This window comes from Sparus aurata, chromosome 7 (assembly GCF_900880675.1).
Source record: "Sparus aurata chromosome 7, fSpaAur1.1, whole genome shotgun sequence".
Classification (NCBI taxonomy): Eukaryota; Metazoa; Chordata; class Actinopteri; order Spariformes; family Sparidae; genus Sparus; species Sparus aurata.
Window position 1 is genome coordinate 34239817 of NC_044193.1, and position 24303 is coordinate 34264119.

The 24303-nt window shown below is 41.2% G+C and overlaps 1 protein-coding gene across 1 annotated transcript in view; it reads right to left on the reverse strand.

The window, feature by feature from the left end:
• Positions 1–313: 313 nt before the first annotated feature.
• The window catches only part of ap4b1 (adaptor related protein complex 4 subunit beta 1), a 33288-nt gene continuing 9298 nt past the window's right edge, over positions 314–24303 (reverse strand). The window contains exons 8-11 of the mRNA XM_030422696.1: positions 12295–12502; positions 11855–12169; positions 9999–10151; positions 314–1337 (exon numbers count right to left, since the gene is read on the reverse strand). Coding sequence (XP_030278556.1) covers positions 907–1337; positions 9999–10151; positions 11855–12169; positions 12295–12502 — 1107 coding nt within the window. The 3' untranslated portion in view covers positions 314–906. The remainder of the gene's footprint in view (positions 1338–9998; positions 10152–11854; positions 12170–12294; positions 12503–24303) is intronic.

A 24303-nucleotide genomic window follows, 5' to 3' on the forward strand; every position in this document is an offset into this window, starting at 1 on the left:
TAACTGCAACACAGCAGTCTGTAGCATTTTTCAACAATTTAAGTCAGTCGAAACAAATGACACACAGACACACACAGTATTTACTATACATACATGCGTACTAAGATAAATACATATAGATACATACTTTACTTACAGATACACAAATACACTGGGAGATGCAGATGCAGCTAACAACTTCAAGCTCTCACATGCATTTTCTTCAGAAAATTCATTCAGTCATTCAAAACAAGCTGCATACAGTACAGGAACGCAGAGGCCAAAAACAACAGACCTACTAACACATTAAAAAAGACACAAACCCGTTACAATATAAGGGATCATATTGTTTTTTATTTTGAGACAGCTCATGAAATTGTGTTTGTATTTACCTTCAGCCAGCTTATTATCATGATGGCCTACAATGTACAAAAATCTGTAAATCTGTAATCCTTAACCTAAGGCAAGACTTGGAGCCCCTGACTATAGCGAACTGGTACATACTCAAAAATAAAAACCTCATCTATTGTACCTTTCAGCTTGACGGCCTTGTTGAGTTCTACACATCTTGTGAAAGAGTAAGGTTATTATTTTCTTCATAGACAGTGTTTCTATTGGGACAATAACGGAAAAGTGGAGATTAAATGCCCAGTTATGGTTATAATAATAATATAATAAGTTCAGCCATTGAGCATCTTTGTCAGAATTTACATTTGCTGAGGATTAATTGAGTATGCTCATAGCCTGAGAAAAGAAGCTTCTCTGCAGTCTTGTGGTATAGATCATTTTGTTTCACCATCTTCATAATTCCCTTGCTGCTGTGCATCCTGCAAACAGCTGTGTTTAAAACAGAAAAATAGCATTAATAAGTTAATAAAGCTTTGCTTTTTTGTTTTACTCACTTCCAGAAAAAAAACATCACGTGTTTTAATTTTTCTCCGAAGACAATGTGTACAGTACTGTGGTAAGGATTGAGAGAAACCCCTTCAGAGCTTTGTCATCTCTTGGTTGCTGTTTAAGAGTCACTTTTACGTCCTTCTCACCTCCCTCTTTTCTCAGCAAATTTCCCTCACACATGCCTTTATTTACTACTGTTCTCTGACTTGCCTCTCCAGTGTATAGCAGCTCCCCCAATATGAGTGTGCTGTGGGGTGTGTCACCAGAGTGCTCATGCTGGGTATGTGTGTATAGATAGACCCTCCAGGGAAGTGTGTGTGGTGGTGTGAATGCCAGCGTCTGGATGTTGACCAGCTGCATCGCAGCCTGAAGGCTTTGTGTGGAACAGTGAGGTACTGCAGTGCTCAGGACCCATTCTTTTAAGCACACATAATCTTTCTCCACTTCCATTTGCTCAGCACCTAGACACAACAAAACAAGAGAAAGTCAGAAATATTGATGTCAAAATTAAGCATTGTACCAAGTGGTTGGAACAGAAAATATAAATACCTTGAATTATCTGAAATATGTACTTAAAGTATTTTGGTATGTGCTCTTGTTTAAAACTGGGCTGTCTTTATAGTAGAAAGACACAAAATTTGTCCTACATGAGCAGAGAAAACAGAAAAAAGGGGCTATGGTATTCCCTTCTGCTCAAAAGGTAGAAAACCTACAACAACCAGAATGCACTGCACCACACCACACCACACCACACCAATAAACACTCCTGATGATGGGTGACGTACTCACCAGTAGCTTGTGTAGATTTTAAGGTTAAATTTTAGACATGACCGCAAAAAATTTAAAAAAGTAAGCCCATATATAACTGGACTGGACTCACATAACCAAACTTTGAAAGAGCTAGCAGATGCGGCTAGCGCTTTGTTGGAGACACAACAGGAGTTAGAGGACAAAGTATAGAAACTTTTTGGACAGGTTGAAACTCTCTAAGAAGTATGTCTCAACCTGGAAGGGTGCTCAGAAAAACAAAACTTGAGAGTGGCTGCAATAAAAGAGGTAAAAGAAAATGGCCAATGTACAGTATGTAAAAGTAATTTGTCAGATGCACTAGAACCAGAGGGATGCACAAAAGCACCGTACTGGTGCATCATACCAGTCTAATTAAAGAGGTCATATCATGCTAATTTTCAGGTTAATACTTTTATTCGGGGGTCCTAATAGAATAGGTTTACATACTTAAATTTTCAAAAAACAAATACATTTTCTCATACTGTGCATTGCTGCAGCATTACTTTTGACACTGTGTCTTGAATGCTTTGTTTTACAAGGAATGAGATATCAGGCCTCTGTAAAATCTTTGGTGAGAACTGCACATGCAAATTTCTTAATGGGCATGATGAGTAAAGCGGGTCCTGCAAAGCAAGGTAGTTTGATCTAAAATCACACTGCTACAGCAGAAGCAACTGTATGTCTGCTGACTGACTGGAGTATTCATATTCTATAATAAATATATATATAAATATATATATAAAAAAAAATATATATATATATATATATATATATATATATATATATATATATATATATATATATATGTATATATATATATATATATATATATATATATATATATACATATATATATACACATATACATATATATATGTATGTATATATATATGTATGTTTATATGTATATATATATATGTATGTATATATATATATATATATGTGTGTATGTATATATGTATATGTATATTTGTATATATATACAAAGAGGGACTAAAACATAAAAGCATAAAGGCTAAAAACACGAGGGACTAAAACATAAAAGCATAGAAGCTAAAAACACAAGAGACGAAAACATAAAAGCATAGAGGCTAAAAAACATGAGGGGCTAAAACATAAAAGCATAGAGGCTAAAAACACGAGAGACAAAAACATAAAAGCATAGAGACTTAAAAACATGAGGGACGAAAACACAAAAGCATAAAGGCTAAAAACACGAGAGACAAAAACATAAAAGCATAGAGGCTAAAAACGTGAGAGATTAAAGCAGCGACTTTGAAACCGGTGTACTGTGCTCCCGCCCTCTGGTCCTCGTCAGCACTCGTGCAGCTGAGTTTTGTAATAATTATAATTCGAAATGCTCTTTTTTTTTTAAAGATTTTTTTCTGGCAAAGACACCTTTATTAAGCAGTAGACAGATAGGAAATACAGGAGAGAGAGGGGGATGTGACATGCAGCAAAGGACCTCCGGCCAGAATCGAACCGGGGTCGGCTGCGTATGTGGCATGCGCTCTAACCACTCGTCCACCTGCGCGCCCGAAATGCTCTTTTTGGGAAGGCCAGAGAGCAGGGCATTACAGTAGTCTAAACAACAAGAGATAAAAGCATGCATCAGCACCTCCGTGCTGGCCTGAGAGAGAAACGGGCGGACTCTGGCTATATTCTTAAGATGGTAAAAAACTATCTTTGTTATATTTTTGATGTGTGGAATAAAACTGAGGTCAGAGTCAAAAATCTCACCCAGAACTTTTACAGATTGTGATGGTTTAAAATCCTTTAACTTTGGTAAAAGTTTATCTTTCTTGCCTTCAGGACCAATGAGTAAAACCTCTGTTTTGTCCTGGTTGAGCTGTATGAAATTTGCTGCCATCCATGTCTTGATATCTAAAATGCAGTTAAAAAGGACATCAAGGACATCAATAGGCCCTGTGTCATCAGGAGACACGGCGATGTACAGTTGCGTATCGTCAGCACAACTACGAAAGCTGATGCCATGCCTCCTGATGACGTCCCCAAGTAAAGATTAAAAAGAGTTGGACCTAAAATTGACCCTTGGGGAACCCCAAACTTTATTTTGTGGGTTTCTGAGGAATATGTATCCATACTTACAAAGAAGTGTCGGTCTGTGAGGTAAGAGACGAACCAGTTAAGAACAGTACCAGAGAGGCCGACCAGGTTCTTCAGTCTATTTAATAAAATGTGATGGTCTACTGTATTGAAGGCGGCGGTTAGATCCAGTAGTACCAAGACTGTGAGTTTATGGTTATCTAAGTTGCACCTGATGTTGTTTAAAATCTTTAAAAGGGCTTTCTCTGTACTGTGGTTCGTCCTAAAACCAGACTACTTCTCTAAAATGTTGTTTGCGATTAAAAAAATAGTTTACTTGATTAAAAACAAGTTTTTCCAAAATTTTACTTAAAAATGGTAAGTTGAATACAGGCCGATAATTATCAAAGATGTTGGGATCTAAGTTGCTCTTCTTCAGAAGGGGCTTCACCACCGCCGTTTTAAAGGAGGCGGGGAAGACCCCCGTCTGAAGAGAGCAATTCACCATGTATAACAGCTGATCCTCAAAGAATCCACAAAGTGTTTTACAAACATGTGTGGGAATTGGGTCTAATAGGCAGGTTGTGGGCTTTACTTGGGAGAAGACTCGACCAAGTGTCCCCGCATCAACCAGGGCAAAACTCTCCAGTGTTTCCTCGGGTAAAATCAATGATCCAGGTGTGTCGACATTTAAAATCTGTTGAGGTAAAAGACTCGATCTGATGTCATTGATTTTACTTCTGAAGTGGTCAGGGTTAGGGTGAAGCTTTTTAATTTCTGTATTTCTCCACGGGGGTGTAGGTCTTGTATTAATTGTTTTTATTAAAAGTGGAGCCACTTAGTCCAACGTTGATTTTATTTTATGATTAAAACTGTCGACATTAAAATCACATGGTGCTGGAAAATTTCTGCGGGAGTGCTCTGTAAAATCTGGATAAAATTTGCAGCCACTTCAGAAGTTAGGTAGCGTTTCCTCACTGTTCTCACTGGGGCCTCCCGCTGGTTAAAACTGGTGTTTGTAAAAAACACACAAAAGTGGTCAGACACAGCCAGGTCCACAACAGAGTGCGCACCAATGGACAGGCCATAGGTTATGACCAGGTCCAGAGTGCACCCCCTGTGGTGGGTTGGCTGTGTGACATGTTGATTACAATCTAGGCAAAGAAGAAGGTTTAAAAATTCTCTCGACATTGGATCTAAGGGATTTTCTATGTGTAAATTAAAATCACCGGTTATTAATATTCTGTTATAATTGCTATGTGTAATTGATAGTAGTTCTGACAATCTACTGTTAAAAGAGGTGGAATAGCGGGGTGGTCTGTAGACTGTCATACAGAGGATGGGGGGGGGGCTGCTAAAAACAGACATGATACTCAAATGATAAATGTGTGTTAAAAAAGAATTCATTTGACAACATGGTGTCTTTGGTGTTTGAAGCAGTTCCGCCTCCTTTTTGTCCCCCTCTAGTAGAAAAAAAAGTTAAAATTTGGTGGAGAAGCCTCAGTGAGAACAACAGGTGCATCAGTGCCGAGCCATGTCTCTGTAAGGAGAATGCTGTCTAAGTTGTTATCTAAAATTACATCATTTATGATAAAGGAATTGTTTAAAAGAGAGCGCATGTTGAACGTGCGCTCATCATGTCTTTCTAAAGGAATGTTAAAAACACAGTTTGGTCTAAAAACAGTCCTGGGTTTAATCTTTAGTGACAAGTCGAGATTTTGGAACCATTAGGAGGGCCCTGCTGGAGGATCTCAGGTGGCGATCAGGCTCATAAAGAGTCAGCAGATCACAAGGATTTAAAAACAAGCAGTAAAATCTTAAAATCAGTTCTTAAACGTATAGGTAACCATTGAAGGCTAGCAAGAATTGGTGTAATGTGGTCACATATCTTAGTATGTGTTAAAAACCTAGTAGCAGCGTTTTGTATCAGCTGCAGTCTTTGGATGTTTCGCCTGCTGATACCAGAATAAAGTCAGTTACAGTAGTCCAGTCTGGGGGCGATAAAAGCGTGGACAACCTTTTCTAAGTCTGCAGAGGACAGGAATGACCTGATCTTCGTTAGCTGTCTCAGTTGGGCAAAGCAGGACTGCACAACTTAAGTCACCTGAGCCTAACTCTGAGTCAAAGTCAAAAGACTACGTATCATCTGCATAGCAATGAAAATCAATGTTGTGTCTACGCATGATTTGCCCCAGGGGTAGCATGCAAACAGTGAATAGGGGGCCCAAAATAGACCCCTGAGGGACCCCACAGAAGAGAAGGGCACAAGAAGAGGAGGCTTCTCCAAGCATTACAGAGAATGACACGTTGGACAGACAGGACATGAACCAATCCAGAGCCACATCACTGATACCAACATAATTCTTCGGATGGCTGATTAAGACATTATAGTCCACTGTGTCAAAAGATGCGCTGAGGTCAAGGAGAATTAATACTGAATACAGGCCTGTGTCAGCTGCAAGCAGTAAGTCATTGGCGATCTTGACCAGTGCAGTCTCAGTGCTGTGAAGGGAGTGGAAACAAGACTGAAACTGTTCGAAAATATGATTGTCGCTCATGAAAGAAATCACTTGAGGGGAGACGATTTTTTCTAAAAATTATTTTTTCTTCTTGGTTTTTTCCTCAGTGTGTAGCTGTGCATTTTGTGTCTTTGGCACAGTTAGCATCAGTATTTTTTTTCCTCTCCTGCTATTAATTGAAGTGTTGCTTGACACAGGGAGAGGGTTGCTTTGATACTTTGTACTGTTTGCATTACCTCACATTGCCTACTTTTTCGTGTGTTTTTTGTTAACACCTTTGTGGATGCCACTGATTTATTTATTTTTTTTGTGCTGCTGCCCATCTAGTTTTTGTGTGTGCTGTGACATATATTCGGGCGGTGTGTTTTTGCCAGCTCATTCTTTTTCCTCTTATGGTGCCTTGTGACACCAGTGTTGTCAAAATGAGTTCACCTGTGGGAATGGAAGACCCAGAGGTTCAGATTCGTTGGAAGGAGTTAAAACTTGAAATGCGTCGTTTGGCGATAACATAAGAAGAGCTTGACTATTGAGGTCGAAAGACAGATTTGTTTGAAGAAGCTTAAATTGCAGTTACCCTTTAACAGGGTGTCTTTCATTTGGGCAACGATTTGGCTGAGGGTAAATTGTTATTAAATCCTGAAGTCACTGCTGTTCCTCTTTCTGAGCACTCAGACCTGCAGCAGAGGTTCCAAGAGGTCTTCACAGTTTGCCCTGTCATTCCTGCGATGTCTATGAGACAGAAGCAAGGTTTGCTTGATGAGGGCGAAGTGGAATTGGCTGACAGGTTCATGGCTAATCCTAACTGTCTGGCTTCCCTGCCAGTAGTCTCTCCTCCAGCTCCGTCTCCATCAGTAGTCACCCCTGTAGCTTCAGCTTCCTCTTCTGCTGAAGAGCTTAGCTCTAAAGTGTGCAAATCACAGGATCAGCTTAATGTTGAGTGAAAAACATGATTTGTTGCTAGCGCCTTGTTTTGATGCTGTCGTTCCAGTGGATGAAATTGAGAAAATGTTCACCTGTTACTTTCTGCAAGACGGTGTGCTTGCTAACTTGCTAGCGGGGAACAAGTTTGTTTGACCAATATGTGCTCAGCAACTTGGTTTTCTGAAGCCATTCACATGCATAAAATCATAGCAACAACTGTTGTCAAAGCGCTGGTGACATTTTTCTCTGTGTTTGGTTTGCCTAAAGAAACACAAACTGAGCAGTGATCCAATTTTTGCACAAGTAATGAGGTTTATGTCAGCTCTGCTAGTGCGCCCATTGTCATTTACACTGACCACAATCCTCTGGTGTTTATAAATCAAATGCGTAAACACATCAGATTTTAATGCACTGGCTTTTTTTCTTTTTTAAAGTCTTTTAACATCATGATCCGGCACATTAGAGGTTGAGAAAATGTCTTGGCTGACATGCGCTGTTATAGTCTGTAATGTGTGAATGATATTCACAGCGCACCCCCACTCACTATTTTAAGGTGGGGTCAGTTACTTGTGCCTCTGCTGTGTCTTCTATTGTGTGTCTCTCTCTCTCTCTGTGTGCACAGGTGTGTTTCTCATGGCACCCTCCTCCCTCTCTACCTGAACACACCTGAGTGTAATGGGTGCTCTGGTGGAGTGGAGGAGGTGATAAAAGGGCAGAGAGTGCAGGGACAGGGGAGGAGCATGGAGATCACACACACAGGTTTTCATTCTCCATGCATGTTAGGTGCTGGGGTAACATATTCTACTCAGTGCACCACACACCAGTTCCTCCCTTCAAGGACAGCAGCCAAGACAAACCAAAACAACTGATAAGACAGCCCTTGGAAGGAGAAATACTTGTGCCTGAGATAAGCTTCAAACAGACAAGTCAGCTGTGCCAGGAGGAGGAGTCCTTGCTGCCATCTTCGCCCCCCCAAGGAGGAGTCCCCCCCAGTCGCAACAGTGCTGCGTTTGACACAGCCGACCATAATATACTACTGGACTACTTTGTGTCTATTGGTGATTACACATCTGAACGGATGAAAATGACAAGCGGGGTACCCCAGGGCTCCATTCTGGGGCCTCTACTAGTGTACTATTCAACATTTACATGCTCCCTCTAGCTCAGATAATGGAAAACAATGAAATTTGCTACCATAGTTATTCAGATGACACACAAATGTATATAACCATCTCACCAGGGGACTATAATCCCATACATACCCTGAGTAGATACATTGAACAAATCAATGATTGGATGTCTCAGAGTTTTCTTCAGTTAAACAAAGATAAGACTGAAATAATTGTTTTTGGATCCAAGGAAGAACGACTTAAAGTCTCTGCTCAGCTTCAGTCTGTGATGTTGAAAACTACAGACCAAGTCAGAAACCTCGGTGTAATTATGGACTCAGACATGAATTTCAGCAGCCATATTAAGACAGTTACAAAGTCAGCCTACTATCACCTTAAGAATATATCCAGGATAAGAGGGCTTATGTCTCGGCAGGATTTGGAGAAACTTGTTCACGCATTTATCTTCAGCAGACTCGACTACTGTAATGGTGTCCTTACAGGACTCCCTAAAAACTCCATCAGACTGATGCAGCTGATTCAGAACGCTGCTGCTCGAGTCCTAACAAGAACCAAAAAAGTAGATCACATCACTCCAGTTCTTAGATCTTTACACTGGCTTCCTGTCTTTTAAAGAATAGATTTCAAAGTCCTGTTGTTGGTTTATAAAGCATTGAATGGTTTCGGGCCAAATACATTTCTGATCTGCTGCCATTCTGATCTGTGGTTGTCATTTAGAGCGATTAGTCGACTAATCGACGCATATATATCATATATATGTGTGTGTCATCTCTGCAGTAAAGTGGATGCGCCTGTAGAGAGATTTACACAATAAGTAAAACACAGAGAGCTGGATAATTTAGCTTCCCCAGTACACACGAACAGTCTAATACTAGTGCATATAACAATAATAAAATGTATTTATCTCTGCTTTCAAACGTTCGGGCCGCCATGGGCAGGTAGCTAGGCTACTTACATGTTTAAGGTGCTACATCATGTTCATGGTGGAGGAGTGATAGGCGAAGGTTTTCTTACAAAGTTTGCATGTCACCTTCTTGGGGTCATCTTTCTTCTTTTCAAAATGATCCCATATTTTAGACGTCTTTCCCAACATGGTTGGCTATTTATTGTTAACTGTCTAACCGCGATGCTGAAGGGACCTGCCGTGTTAAAAAATAAACACTGACAGTGAGTAAGTGTCACGACTTCCTGTATCTGGCCCTTCAAATTAGAAGCCCTCCAGCCTTTTATACACAGGCCAGCCACCAGTCACATAGATTTTGACTTAATTTTGACAAGACACGGCTCCAAATGCTTTTTAGTTTTTTTCCTGCGATGAATCGACCAATGAAATTTTGGTCGGCTAAGGAGTTTTTGGTCGACCAGTGCTTGGTCAACTATTTGGGGGCAGCCCTAGGCGTTACTTTAATAATACATGATCCTAAATTCTATTGCTGTCAGCAATGTATCTCTTTTAGCAGTAACAAAGTCATAGTAACGCTTATCTAAAAGGTTTTTGTTAAAATAATAACATCTTCCACCCAATTGCCAGAATAAGTATTCGCAAAGAATGTTTCTGTAAAACCTCTAAATGTTGCAACTCTACATTTAGGTTATCATAGGTTTCATTTAAATGCTGGTTTTACAGTGTTGTAGGCAGGCCCGTCTGGTCAACCCCAATTCCTGTCCCATGAAGAAGAAGCTTACAGCATGAAATAATCTCCTTCCATTCAGTTACCTTGTTCAGCATGCATAGATTGTCGCTGCAGCCACAACCGCTCGAACTCCTCTGGGCTGAGAGCTGGGGAGAGGGACAAACTGAGAGGGACCTCAGCGGTTGAAGGCAGGACATCAGCAGAGGAGTCTGTGTATTGGTTGGCACTGTATGAGCCTGGAGGTGAGGTGGAAGCACAAGGAGACAAAGAACAAGGGGAAGCAGAGAGAGGGGAGAGGGAGAGAGGCACACAGAAAGGGAAGATAAGGTTGAAGTAGAAGGGAGATAGAGAGTTAGGACAGGGTGCCAGAGGAAGACATTTGTGATTCAAAATGGTAAGGCACTCTCAGAAAGGTATCTTAACCTTGGGGGAAAACAACAAATAAAAAAAACAAACTGGGATGAGCTTGTTGCTATTGAATAGTCAATAATATTAGCCAATATGCTAAGTTGTATGTTTTGTGTTGTTGCACTTTGATTGATGTTAGGCTGTGTTGGTAAAGTTGTCATCCCAGTGGTTTTTGATCATAATTTGGACAGAGTTTTATCTGATAACATGCTACCATCAGTCTCTGGTTCAGGTTACGTCAGCCTTACCTGCTGTTACTGTTCAGAGCTGTGTGCAACTCTTGCGCAAAGTTTTAATGCCTCATGGCATTACTTCAAGACAGTTTTTAAAACATAACGTTGTTATATCCTGCCGAGTTTTTTTTGTAGGAAAGTTTCATTACATCCGACAAATTGTTATAGAAACCTGCCATTTGTATTTAAGACAGTCGTGTTGCTCTCAGAAACTATGGGGGGCACCAAATCAAAGATACCAATTTGCACATACTGTTGCTTTAAGAAAGTATTCAGACCCATTCAGTTATTACACACATTCTGGTGTTATTCATAGTTTTCATGTGACGTAATGCTCCCAAGGGGAACACCCCCGTGGATCATTCTCCGCTGCCCGCCAGCAAGTGATTCATTTTGTTTGGTCCTGGGATATATACAAACAAAAGACACAGCACACCAGCAACATACACAAAACACACTAATACAGCACACAACAGTGCCAAATCCTTCGTTTTCCCTAGTTTGGGAAATCAGGAAGTGATGCAGCAGTCATGTTTTGGATGGCTGCAGAAAGAAACTTCCTTGAGCAGAAATGGATAAAGAAAAGGGTCTTTGGAATGACAAGTTGAGCTTCGAAGCCCTGCCAGATGGTTCTCTCAAAGAACAAAGTATTTTACATTAACTGTTGATATGTAATGATTTAGCACCAGAGTATGTCGAGTCTCAAATACCACTTACTGGCGGAGCACATAGCTGATGCAGAGAAACCTCCTTCCCCTCCCAAAGGCAGACCACGCTGTATAGTATGTGGCGGAGAAGCCCATCTTAACAGATATTTAGCTTAATCTATTAAATATTAATTGTAAATCAGCTATTCAAGTACCTTCCAAAATCCTTCCCCCCTTTTTCTGCTTCTGACAGAACTAACACACACACACTCACTCTCACACACACACACACACACACACACACACACACACACACAGTTTATATGATTGTGTTAAGCAAAGATTTGTAATGACTTCTGAGGGTAGAATTTTGGTTACTATGTCTTAAGAGTGTGTTTGTGCCTGCACATGCTTGTACGTTCTAACAGGGGTGTGGTACCACACTACGCCCACTCATTGATCTAGTTTATTTTTTGGACTTCACACATGCGTCGCTCATCCAAGTCTCTCACTTGTCTTGTGTTGCATCACTAAATTAAAAATAATAATAATAATAAATAATCCGAGTGATTACAATAGGTCCTCGCACTGTACTGGTCAGTGTTGGGCTCTAATAACAATAATAATATGAATGGTAAAGTCTTCACTCACCTGAATGAACTTTCTCAACTCGGCTACAGTTAATTGTATCTGAGAGGTCAGGGTTTGACTTGGGGTCACAGGTGAGATGTTCAGGGCTTCCTCTGCTGGCTGACTCTGTCTCTATGCTGCACTGCTTCAGAGGCTCCAGAGTGTTGAAGCTGCAGGCCCACTGGCTGATGGGCTCTGCAGGGCGACCAATCAGAACACCAAGGGAAGGGTCCGACCTCCGACCCTGGAGGACCTTTCGTGTCTCTTCTATCCCACAATGCAACAGGTGGTAGTACAGAAGCGCTTGGTCATGGACACACATGTCTGTCTCCTCCTCTGGAAAACACAAGAATGCTACAATGTCATCTCTGTCTTTTTTCTTCCCTCCTCTCTCCAAACACACACACACACACACACTCACACTCACACTCACACACACACACACACACACACACACACACCTATGCAGTAGTGCAGCAGTCTTCCAAGCATGTCTTGTGTCTCAGCAGGCCGGCACACAAACAGCCTCATGGTGGTCGTCAGCAGCTCCATCTTGACTCCCAGAGAGGCTTCACTCCTAACTCCATCAATGAACACCTCCAACGTGTAGGGGGCACCCGACACTTGCTCCCCATAAACACCCAGCAACCAAAGCAAGGCTTGCCTGCCCTAATGCAGGATGAGAAAAAATTAGCAGAGGATTTAGACTCAATTCAAAGGCCCTACATACCCACCGAGATATTTCAAGTTTCGCAGGTTGGTCAGCATGTGATATGATACACAGCCTTGCTGGTTGTGTAATAGTGTAATCAGCATTGAGAAGAAGAAGGCTGCTTGCAAGAAAACATGCATGGTCAGCAGGAGATGACTTCACCCGTTTCAAAAATAAGTAAATGGAAAATAGATCTAACTTTAAAAGCACATTTCTAGCCCTAGTGACCACTCAAAGCACTCTATAATATAAGACATCATTCACCCATTCTCACAGACACACACATCCATACACTAGTGGCATAGGCCGCCATGTAATGGTGCAACTAAATTAATAGTGTTAGTCACTGGGAGTCACATTCATGTTGGGGATACGTAGGCCTGTTTGTGGTAGAAAGATAGGAGAAATCATGTAAATTACAAATAAAAAGTTTAACATTAAATACTTCAAGCCATATTACTGTTTATTGTGATCCTAAATCATATTTAAGGGTGATTTGGCTGTTTTTACACTATCAAACTATAAGCATTTTCACACAGAGTCGCTGCATTATTGCTGCAGCACCAGTTCGCCAATTCTCCACCGTTGTTTGTTTACACAGAACCAAGTCGCTCCAGTGTGAAACTCACACAGAAAGCCAGCACTGCAGATCCAAAAGAAGCGTGACGGTACCTGTCATGATGATGACGTCGTCTGTGTGTTTTTTTCAAGGTGTTTCCCCTGTTGCTAACTGTTAATCTAAACGTGAACCCGCTGACATATTATAATCATATAGATGCTGTTATAATGTGTTGTGATTGAGATCCTGACCCACCAAACATCCTGGAAAGTGATGAAGTTATATTTTTCGCTTTAAATTACTTTGTTACATAATCACCATCAGTAAACTGGACGCTGTCTGTCTCTGTCACTCGTGGGGAAAGTTCACTGAAGTCTCGGTTGGGAGGGCTGACCGTCGCCGTGCTTTATTTCCAACAAAAACACTTTGTCGGGACAGAAGCTGTTTTTCAGGCAGAAATGTGACAGTCAGGAGGACAGACAGGATGACAGACACTTCTCCGCGTATAACAGCGGTATGTTTTCCTCATAAGTTGCCAAAGACACTACCAGTTACCACATTACTGTTGTTTGATCCTGTAACGTTGCTTTGTGGGACATTTCTCTTTATGTTGTTGAGTGAAGGATCTGTTTAGTCCTCACACTTTGAACACCATCAGATCGACACACCCCCACTCCGCGCAGCTTTTCCCTTCACACAGGTACGGTGCGCCTCTGATACTACCTCCAGAGGTGCAGCGGGATTTGACCTATCACCACATCTGAAACTTTCACACCGGAGGAATTGGGTGCGGAGAATTGGCGCAGGATCCCTCGCACTCAAAGGGCAGTGTGGATGGGGCTTATGTTTCACTACCGTCAGACAGCAAATCTGAGGGTGGTGACATCTGACAGTGGTAACAAAAACACACTTTTTTGCAAGAAACTCAGGAGTTGTATACAGGAGCCATCTTGTTTTCTTTCTGTTTGTTTGCTGCTTCTGGCTTCTTTCTAAAATGCATACATTTATGTCATAATTTACAGTAATCCTTCAAATACAGAAGAGAGAGTGGTTTGTTTGTTTTTTTTAAGATTTTTTTTGGCATAGACACCTTTATTAAGCAGTAGACAGATAGAAAGAGGGGGATGTGACATGCAGCAAAGGACCTCCGGTCGGAATCGAACCGGGGTCGGCTGCGTTTATGGCATGCGCTCTAACCACTCGACCACCTGCGCGCCAAAGAGAGAGTGTTGACATGTCATGGTTGTGACAATAGACACAGCAATAGATGTGTAAAAAATATTTTAAAAGTACCACATTTATATACAGCAGCTTTTTTGACCCTATCTTCTGGAACATAGTTGACCACATTGGTGCCTGATTTTATTGCTTTTTCATACATATCTGATAGTGTTGACACAAACCTGTGACACATTTTGACTTACCACAAATTAGAATAAATATTTATTGAACCTTCTCTTACATTGGGACAACTGTTATTTGTAGCTTCTCTGCTGATGTATAACCATATATATAACAAACAAACAGATGTTAAAATGTTTCACTTGTAAAAAGACCTGCAGGTGATCAACCATGACTATTTCAAACAAGAAAATATTATTCATATTCAGTGTTAACAGAATTAGCACTTTTCTTCTCAAAGTCTCAAGAACCAGTCTAATCTGCACTAGGCCCAGCATAAATGGCATAGGGGTTTGTACAACGAATCATCTTTCTTCAAAGTCAGTCAGTTCAAAGAATGAAAAAAGTGAGCTTGAGCCGGAGTTTCAAAACTATCACAGTTCCACACACCTGGCCAATTAGTGCATCAAGTGGGCATACTTGTTGGATCATCAGTTCTGAAAGGTTACAAAGAATGTCAGTTCCCCCCTTACCAGTTCAGATGATGTCAAGCAGTAGAGAGAGTGGAATGGGCTCAGAAAAGGGTCAATAAAATCTTAATCTTGTGAAATGATCAGGAATAATTTCATAACCTGTGGTTGTATATCACCCTTTCCAAGCACCTGTAATAAAATTCTGCATGACAAATCCACATTAGTTAATTAGTAATCAGCAAAAGAGCATCAAGGATGCTCTTTGTTCCAAAACACCCCTAGACTGTAAAACTTTATCACACATGCCATCTTCCCTCTCTTATGATCTCTTGTCCCTCTCCTCTTGTACTCACTCTTGGCATTTTGCTTATCACCCTTTTTGGGCTCTCTGTTGTGAAGCCCCCTGGTTCACAACACAGGGTCGACTTTTGTTTTCACTTTTGCGCTGAATTGACTATCAACTGAGAAAAAAACTGAAAAGATCCCTTAAGCCACAAGAAAATGTTATTATGAATGGACAATTTTTTTAATCCTTCTTTTTTTATGTAGTTAACTTTTTGACCCCTAAAGACTTTTTTAGCTCCATGCTTCACAACTCTGCATGAATCACTGAATACACCAATACCAGAGAACATGTGGTGTCTCCTCTATGGCCTGAGGTAGGCCTTGTCTTAGTCTGGACTCATCATCCTGGGAAAGTGAGATCAGCTGCTTCACTGAACCTACTGCACATGGCTCCCAAGTATCACTCAGGAGCCATGTAAACATGGCGAGTAGACTCAATCAGTACGTTTACATGTACAGCTTAGTCAGATTACAGCCATAGTTCGACTATGCTACGCAATCGGACACCTGCAATTGTCCGAGTATACATGCCTGTGAGAAAATCAAATTATTGGCCGGAGCATGTCTTACCCCAATGGAAGTACCCCATATATATATATATATATATATATATATATATATATATATATATATATATATATTTTCTCATTATTTTTTATCAGATCTATAATATTTCAAAACAAATGGGAAAAATGTGTGTGCGCAAGGCACGGGTCGGGTATTGGTAAACATAATGACCGGCCACGACTGTCAACGTTTTTTGTGCCTCTGATTCATGTCTTAATGTCACTCAGCAAGTACTCCATTCATTTGTCACCACGGAACTTTATTCAAAGCACAGCTCCACCAAAGATTGTGCAATCATTGCAAAAGGTTATCTGATGTGTCAGTGTTTTCCCTATATGCATTCTGCTGCTTGATTATCAGCGCCACTGCTGGCCAATGGCGAATTTAAGTTGCACACAGTGAAAGCACTACACCCCAAGTTATCTTGAAATCGATTATTATTGTCATTACTGCCATTGTTTAATTTCTACAAGTCACCGTTTAAGTTGAGTGACTGAAATTCTCATCATCCTATTCAAAAGCTGCAACAGGCGACTCATCGAACCGGTGTGAAGTTAGTTTCAGGTTGGATATTCGGCGGGTATTCACTCTGGTCCAGCCGCGACTTTACTGAGGTTCGCCCAGTGTTAGCAGCAGGAGGATGGTTAGCTCACCTTCCAGAGCCTCGCGCTGAAAACTGATTTAGGGACCGTCATTAAATTACTAAAAATATATCAATACAAAATAATTGCAGTTTTTTTTCGATATCTTCCATGTGACCCAGTGACTCCAAACCAGCAGCAAATTGTATTAGTAAACTGGAGAAATGAGACAGACCGTTTTTTGTTTTTGTTTTTTTAAATTGTATTTTAGTGCTTCCTCTATTTTATATGAATGTGGCCCTCTGACTTCTGAAACAGATTGTTTCCATAAAAAATGTATAATAATAAAAAAAATATATTGGTAAAAAAGTTCTCTAATGCTCAAAAGGTTAACATATTTTCAAGCAGCAATGTCAACTTCTACACTATTTTGTCTCATGTGTTAGATTCGGATTCTGAAATTCTGAAAATGCATTTTTTTTTTTTAAAAATCTCACCATAAGTCACCATTTAAAAGGGTTTTTTTCAAAATTTTCTTCCAGGTGTTGCTAGGTTACCGACAAAAAATCTAGGGGAAACTAGAGATGCACCGATCGATATGCAACCGATCGCAATCGGCCGATAATGCCCCTTTCGGTTTTGATCGGAGTTCTCAAAATAGATCACATCAGGCCGATCAGATGACGTTTAAGTATAAAGACAGCTGCATTAACTGCATGCAGGGTGGGAATTTCATGGCCGCCGTTGCCCCGCACTTTGGCCTTGATGCCCCGTGAAAAAAAAACTCATGGTACGGCCACAGTGTCCTCTGTGCCCCTGGCCCGGTCAGCGTAGCGAGCTTGCCTTTAATTACAGCCGCCCGAGTGCACAGTAGTCACTCACAGTAACTTCAGTGAGTCCGCGGTTCGCGCAGGTGGAGTCTCATCATCACGATGATCTCACGTGAAAGCCTCTCAAACAGCAGCAGCGTCTCAAAACAGAAGAACGAAACTTACAGCACAGCGAGCGAGCTCAGCCGGTTTGACATGATACGTAACTGACTTATGTGGTAGGATTTAGTCCGGTAAAGTTGGAAATATATTCACAGATTCGAACTTCCCGGATCAATAACTCATAATGAAACCTTGTTAAAACACAAACGACGGCTCTTTCCTACCGTAGTGAGGAAGACAACGAGCTACAACCGTATTTTCATCTAAACGAGCGTCTGGACATTAACTCTGGTCTGTATGGTCAGCCAGCTGTGAGACGAGGGCGCAGGGACCGTCTACAAAGTGCAACACCGAAAAGAGAAACTAGAAAAAATATTCAATAACTTCAGTATTATTCAGAGTGTAGTGTCACCAAAATCACTCCACACATCAGTGGTCTCCTGCTGGTTATTCTACATTTTTTTGTTTGGAAAAAATGTGCTTTGCCATAATTTTGGGGAATTTCTATTGGGAGAAATATTCAATAACACTAATATTCAGTGAGGTGTCACAAAACTCACCTCACCCTAACCCTACTTAACAAAAACTACTTTCTAATGTAACTTTAACTTGATTTTGGTATAAAAAAAATGTTTTAATACATAATCCATGTCTTATTATAAATTAGGATGTTATGGTATCAGTCTGAAAGGTAAATCAACACATTTTACTCAGTGGCCTTCGTGCCCTGTCATGTGGCCTTGGTGCCCCTGAAAAAAAAGTGAAGGCCAAATGGACTTGCCCCTAAAATGACAAAATTCCCACCCTGACTGCATTCATTCCCACTAGTAAGCTACAGTTACTCTATGTAAGCTGAGTCCAAGTTGTCTCTGAGAGTCTCTAGAGTGTGAAATATTGCACATTGCCTCAGCCTGCAATAAAACTGTGGTCAATTCATGATACTTTCTCATCTCCTAATTTTTATACTTAATAATACAACGTCAATGTTGTGTTAGAAGAATCATTAATTAAATATATGAAAGTTACACAAGTCAACAATATAGAAGAATTTATGGATTTGACGCTGTGATCGGCAATATCGGGATTGGCAGATACTGCTTTTGGTGATCAGTGATCGGCCCCAAAAATCCTGATCGGTGCATCTCTAGGGGAAACACTAAGAAGTTTGGACGTGTAGGGTGAACTATTTCTTTCTTAGCTGAAGCCAACAACGGGACAAAATAAATGTAAAGAGAGACATAATGGAGCCGTATATTTTCCTGTTTTTTTTTGTCCTTTGCCAATCACACCTATGGTAAGTGTTAAATTATAAAATAAGGTGAATAAAAAAAAAAAATGGGCGGCTGTAGCTCAGTGGGTGGAGCTGGTGGACTAGTGATTGGAAGGTCGCTGGTTCGAATCCCGGCTCCCCTGGGGTGGAACTGAGCTACATGTCGAAGTATCCTTGAGCAAGATACTCAACCCAAAATCGCTCCTGATGTGCAGTTGGCACCTTGGGTGGCAGCCTCTGCCATCAGTAAGGGCCCTGCGATGAGCTGCCAACTCATCCAGGGTGTACCCTGGCCTCGCCCATAGAGATAACTTGGACTGGCTCCAGTAACCCCCCGCAACCCCTTGAAAAAAGGGGGATAAAAGCGGTAACATCCCCGCGACCCTCGCAGATAAGCAGAAGAAAATGAGATGAGACATCCTGGATCTGTTTCTTCACTCCTCTTCATTTTTTTAATTTAGTATAGAAGTATCGGATCAGGACTCCGTATCAGCAGATACTCAAAATCAAATGACTCGGACTCGGACTCGGACTCGAACTCAGGGCAAAAAAACCTGATCGGGACATCCCTACTATATAGTGCACTCATATACATCACGAAAAGTAGTGTACAACCGATGGTCACTAACCAAGCAATATTTACCATCATGCATTGCACTGCGGACAAGCGCATGGAGGTTTCAATTCACGTTTCAACTGCGCGACAGCAGTGACGTCATTAAAGTGCATTTTTCTTTCTGCCGATGAACTCACTATTTAGTCCACTATGTTGGACTGCCTATGTAGTGACTAGAGAATAGGGAATGAGTGGGTGATTTCAGACACAGCCTCTGCCTCGGCATTTGAGAAAGATGGCGTACGAAGAGCAAGATGTAGCTACATCTTTGAACATTTCGCATGTAGTGTGCATGATAATTACACAAACTAGATGCACAATGGTGCTCTTGCTTGCAGACGCCGTCCTTCTACTTCCGGCAGAACGCAAAATCCAAATCCGATCTGATAAAACGTATACATGCACGAGTAATGTGACTATCAATCGAATAATCTAGGTGTTTTAATTCGACTATGAGAAATCTAATATGGTCCGATTTTAGTCAGACTAAGGTGTATACATGCATCTTAAAAATCCGATCATAGTCGGACTAACACAGTAATTTGGTTTTCTCGAATGTCATGTAAACGCACTGACTGCTTTCCAGTAAGTTTGCCTCATTATCATTAAAACTTTCAGATACAAGACAGATTTGCTTGATTTGATTGATTTTCCTTCTAGTTAATTATTCAATCGATTAATCAATCAATGGAGGTGGTGCCACTTCTAACGAGGGCTTAATAATGTCTCACATATGTGGTCAGGACACTACATGTGTCCATACAGTATGTACATTTATTGTCGCAGAGTGGAGAATTTGCTGAGTTTCACAAAAGTAAAGTTACATAAAGACTGATTTAAAGCATAATGCTTTTAATCAGTCTTTATGTAACTTCCCTTTTTTATAAATTTTCCCCAAAAAATTGTTGGACCCCACAATCACAGTCCCCACAATCTGGCGTAACCCCCCTAAACTGTTGTGCCTCAGATTTGCACATCTCAGACCACAAGCTAATATCCTTTGATGTCATGGTAAGATTATCCAGGACTAGCATGCCTCGCTCTATCTCCTTTCGAAAAACATCAAAGATATTGACTTGTCAGCCCTCTCTAATGGAATTGATGATTTTCCCAGCAGAGACAATTTATCAACCACAGATGAACTGGTATCCTACTACAACATCTAGTGCTGTACTCTCCTATTCGACTGGTCGATTTATTGGTCGATACGTTCTGGCTCGACCAAAATTCTGATTGGTCGATTATTGGCGTGTTAATTACATTTTTTAATAACACAAATTATTTAATTATTTTTTCTTAAAGTGGACTTGCCTTTTGTGTTTAAGAGTAAAAGTTTTAGGTTAATAGTTCTTGTCTCAGCCACGGAACTCAGCTCCTGTGTTCAGTCCCTCTCTCTCGCAGGGGACACACACAGAGCGAAATGATCGTGTCTGTCAATTATTATAACATGACAAAAACAATTGTCTAAATATTCCTCAACAGTTCTTGTGCTGATATCACTAGTTGACATAGTATATTTTCAAAGATCATCGGCTATGATATTGCGCAGATGCACGTGATGCAAAACGCTGTTAGAGCCGACAGACTCAAGTGTGTTTATTAATTCATTCATTTGAATTAATTAATTTCAGTGCAAAATAATAAGGTCAAAAACGATTTAATCTAAAGCAAATACACTACTAGTCTTTATGTCTGAATCCCCCACATACTACTCAACCTTAATCAGGGCAGCGGATGGGAACACTAGAGCCCTATTCTCAACCATCAACAATATCCTGAAACCACCTGATGCTCTACCACCTCACTTACTCACAGCTGCACAGTGTGATAACTTCATGACCTTCTTCAATGCCAAAATTGAAAACATTCACCAGACATTGACTGCTTCAAATAACTCTACACCCTCTCTGCACTCTCTGCCCACATTCTCCATCAGCTCCCCACTCACCAGCTTCAAACTGCCAACTGTCTCAGAAATAACCAGACTCATCTTCAAATCCAAATCATCCACCTGCCAGTAAGACCCCCTGCCCACCTACCAAGTAAAAAGCTGCCTGCCTGCCCTGTCCTCTCTCATAACTGACATCATTCATTCCTCACCGACTTCTGGTGTTGTTCCATCATCACCAAAGACTGCTGCACTTACTCCAACTATCAAGAAACCTGGTGCAGACCCGAATGATTTGAACAAATTTCGTCCCATCTTAAACTTGCCATTTATCTCCAAAATACTCGAAAGAACTGTTGCAGCTCAACTAAACACCCATCTGTCTCTCTACAACCTTTTTGAACAATTTCAGTCTGGCTTTCGTGCCCTTCATAGCACTGAGACAGCCCTCATGAAAATAACAAATGACCTTTTGATGGCATCTGACTCTGGTTTACTCTCCATCCTGGTTCTCCTTGACCTCAGCGCAGCCTTCAACACTGTCTCTCATGACATCCTCCTGGACAGGCTGGCCTCCATTGGAATCACTGACATCCCTCTGGCTTGTCTGAAATCCTATCTCACTGGTCGCACACAGTTTGTCCAACTCAAGAACCTAAGATCTGGCTCCACTCCAGTCTCTAGCGGTGTTCCCAGGGCTCTGTCCTTGGCCCCCTCCTGTTCACTATTTACCTTCTGCCCCTTGGACACATTCGCAGGAAATTTCATATTCAATTCCACTGCTATGCTGACGATACACAGCTTTATATCTCCACCAAGCCTACTTCCACTCTACCACCCACAGCTCTATCCAACTGCCTTCTGGAGATTAAATCATGGTTCTCACTCAACTTCCTTAAACTGAACAGTGACAAAACCGAGGTCCTCCTCGTTGGCACCAAATCCACCCTGGCAAAGCACAACCCCTTCTCCATGTCCATCGACAAATCCACTGTCCCACCATCACCCCAGGGAAGGAGCCTGGGTGTCATCCTGGATGGCACGTTAACCTTCGAAGCCCACATCAATAATGTTACCCGGTCTGCATACTTACATCTACGCAACATCAAACGCCTCCGTCCCTCACTCACACCAGCCTGCACTGCTGTTCTCGTAAACACCCTGGTTACATCTCGTCTGGACTACTGTAATTCTCTCCTCCATGGTCTTCCTCGGTAATCACTCCATAAACTCCAACTGGTCCAGAACGCAGCTGCTCGTATCATCACCAGAACTCCCTTTGCTGAACACATCCCTCCAGCCCTGCAGCAACTCCATTGGCTCCCTATAAAATCCTGCATTGATTTCAAGATTCTACTCCTCACTCTCAAGGTCCTGCATAACCTGGCACCATCATATCTCACTGAACTGATCCATGTCCACACATCCTCCCGCACTCTCCGATCCTCTTCTATCATCCAGCTCTTTACCCCATCTGCCAACCGAACCACCATGGGGTCAAGAGCTTTCAGACGATCTGCCCCCAGCCTCTGGAACTCTCTCCCACTAGACATTCAAACTTCTGACACTGTCTCCACTTTTAAATCTCGCCTAAAAACACACTTATTCCGCATTGCTTTCTCTGGATCAGCCTAATCATATAATCACACTCCTGCCTATTCTCTATTCCACTCTATTTAACTATTCTCACCCCAGAAGCTCAGCCCTGCCTAACCCGGCCTGGTTGGCTTCCTGTATGGTGAGGACTGCTGAATCTGAATCCTGCACACACTGTTGCCTATTCTTTATTCCACTCTATTGCACTATTCTCACCTCGGAAGTTCAACCCTGCCTAACCCCGCCCGGTTGACTTCCTGTATGGTGAGGACTGTCGAGTCTGAAAATCAGATTGGCCTCCCAGTTTTGGGATGCAACACATACAGAAAAACAAGGGCACAAGCACAGACACACACACGTACACACACACGGACACACACACACACTATAATCAGATTATGGCCATTCTTGGATGTCAACAGCTTAACTGAGTTGTCTTTGTGCAGTAAATGTCAAAATCTGAGGAGGCAGAGCAAGATTAATAGAGTGATGTAGCGATTACCTATTTTGTATGATAACACAGAAGTTAGTATTGCCCATCAAAAAGCTTATGAGATTTTTAAATTGGATTTTTAAATATCGCTGGAAATAATCTCTGTGGCAAACACAAGCTTAAAGTACTAACAAGTTTGTAGCAGTCCCATTGTTTGAGACTTGCTATCTTCCTTTCTTTTGGGCTGGTCTTCAAAAATGGCTCTGGGCTGATAGCACAAATTCAGATCAACCGTGTGCAGGGCGGGGAGACTGACTCCTGATTGAGGAGTGGAAGCAGATGGAGCATTCCCCTCCCAGCCAATCATGGTGTGATGACGCCCTTTTTGTAAAGGCTTAAAAGGGGTGGGGAATGGCACCCTCATTCTGAGTCTTACTACACAATTACAATATAGTTTTTCTATAAACTGATCAATGTACAAGTTGTAAAGTTAGAGTTAGAATAGTTTGTAACTAAAGTGAGCCAGTAAATGTAATGTCGTGAAACAAAGCAAGGAAATGTCTTCAGCCTATAGTAACCACAAACCTTATCTAAGACGATTTACGGATATTGGGACTACAAGCTACACCACTCTACAGACCTACATTGCTGCTTATGTGAGCTATGACACACCAACTATGTCTAGTTTCTCTGAGTTTTGAATACAAAAATTAGAAAGGTCATGCAGTGAAGCCACATGCAAATGGCAAGATTCGGGGGAGGAGAGTACACATGATTCTTGACTCATAGAAACAAAGCTTATGTGTTACAGGTCATATTACTTGTTTTATGTTGATCTGTTTGTTCAGATGTAAAATAAAAAATTTGGATACAAAATTATAACCAGGCCCACTCTCGATATTGTGTTTTTCTTCTTGTTTTTGTTTTTCTAGTCTTCTTAGCTTAATCGCTTGTAGCCAACATGCTTATGGAAATAAAAAAAATCTACATAAAAATTATCAAGAATGATGAGGATCAATCAGGATCTAATGTAAATTAGTCAGTCTGGATTAATTAAGTGACATTTCAATAGCATTAGTTTGACTTGTAATAGTATTTTTAATCTGTGGTTAAAAAAAATGTTCTCTAAAGTAAAAGATGTGAGTGTTTTATTACAT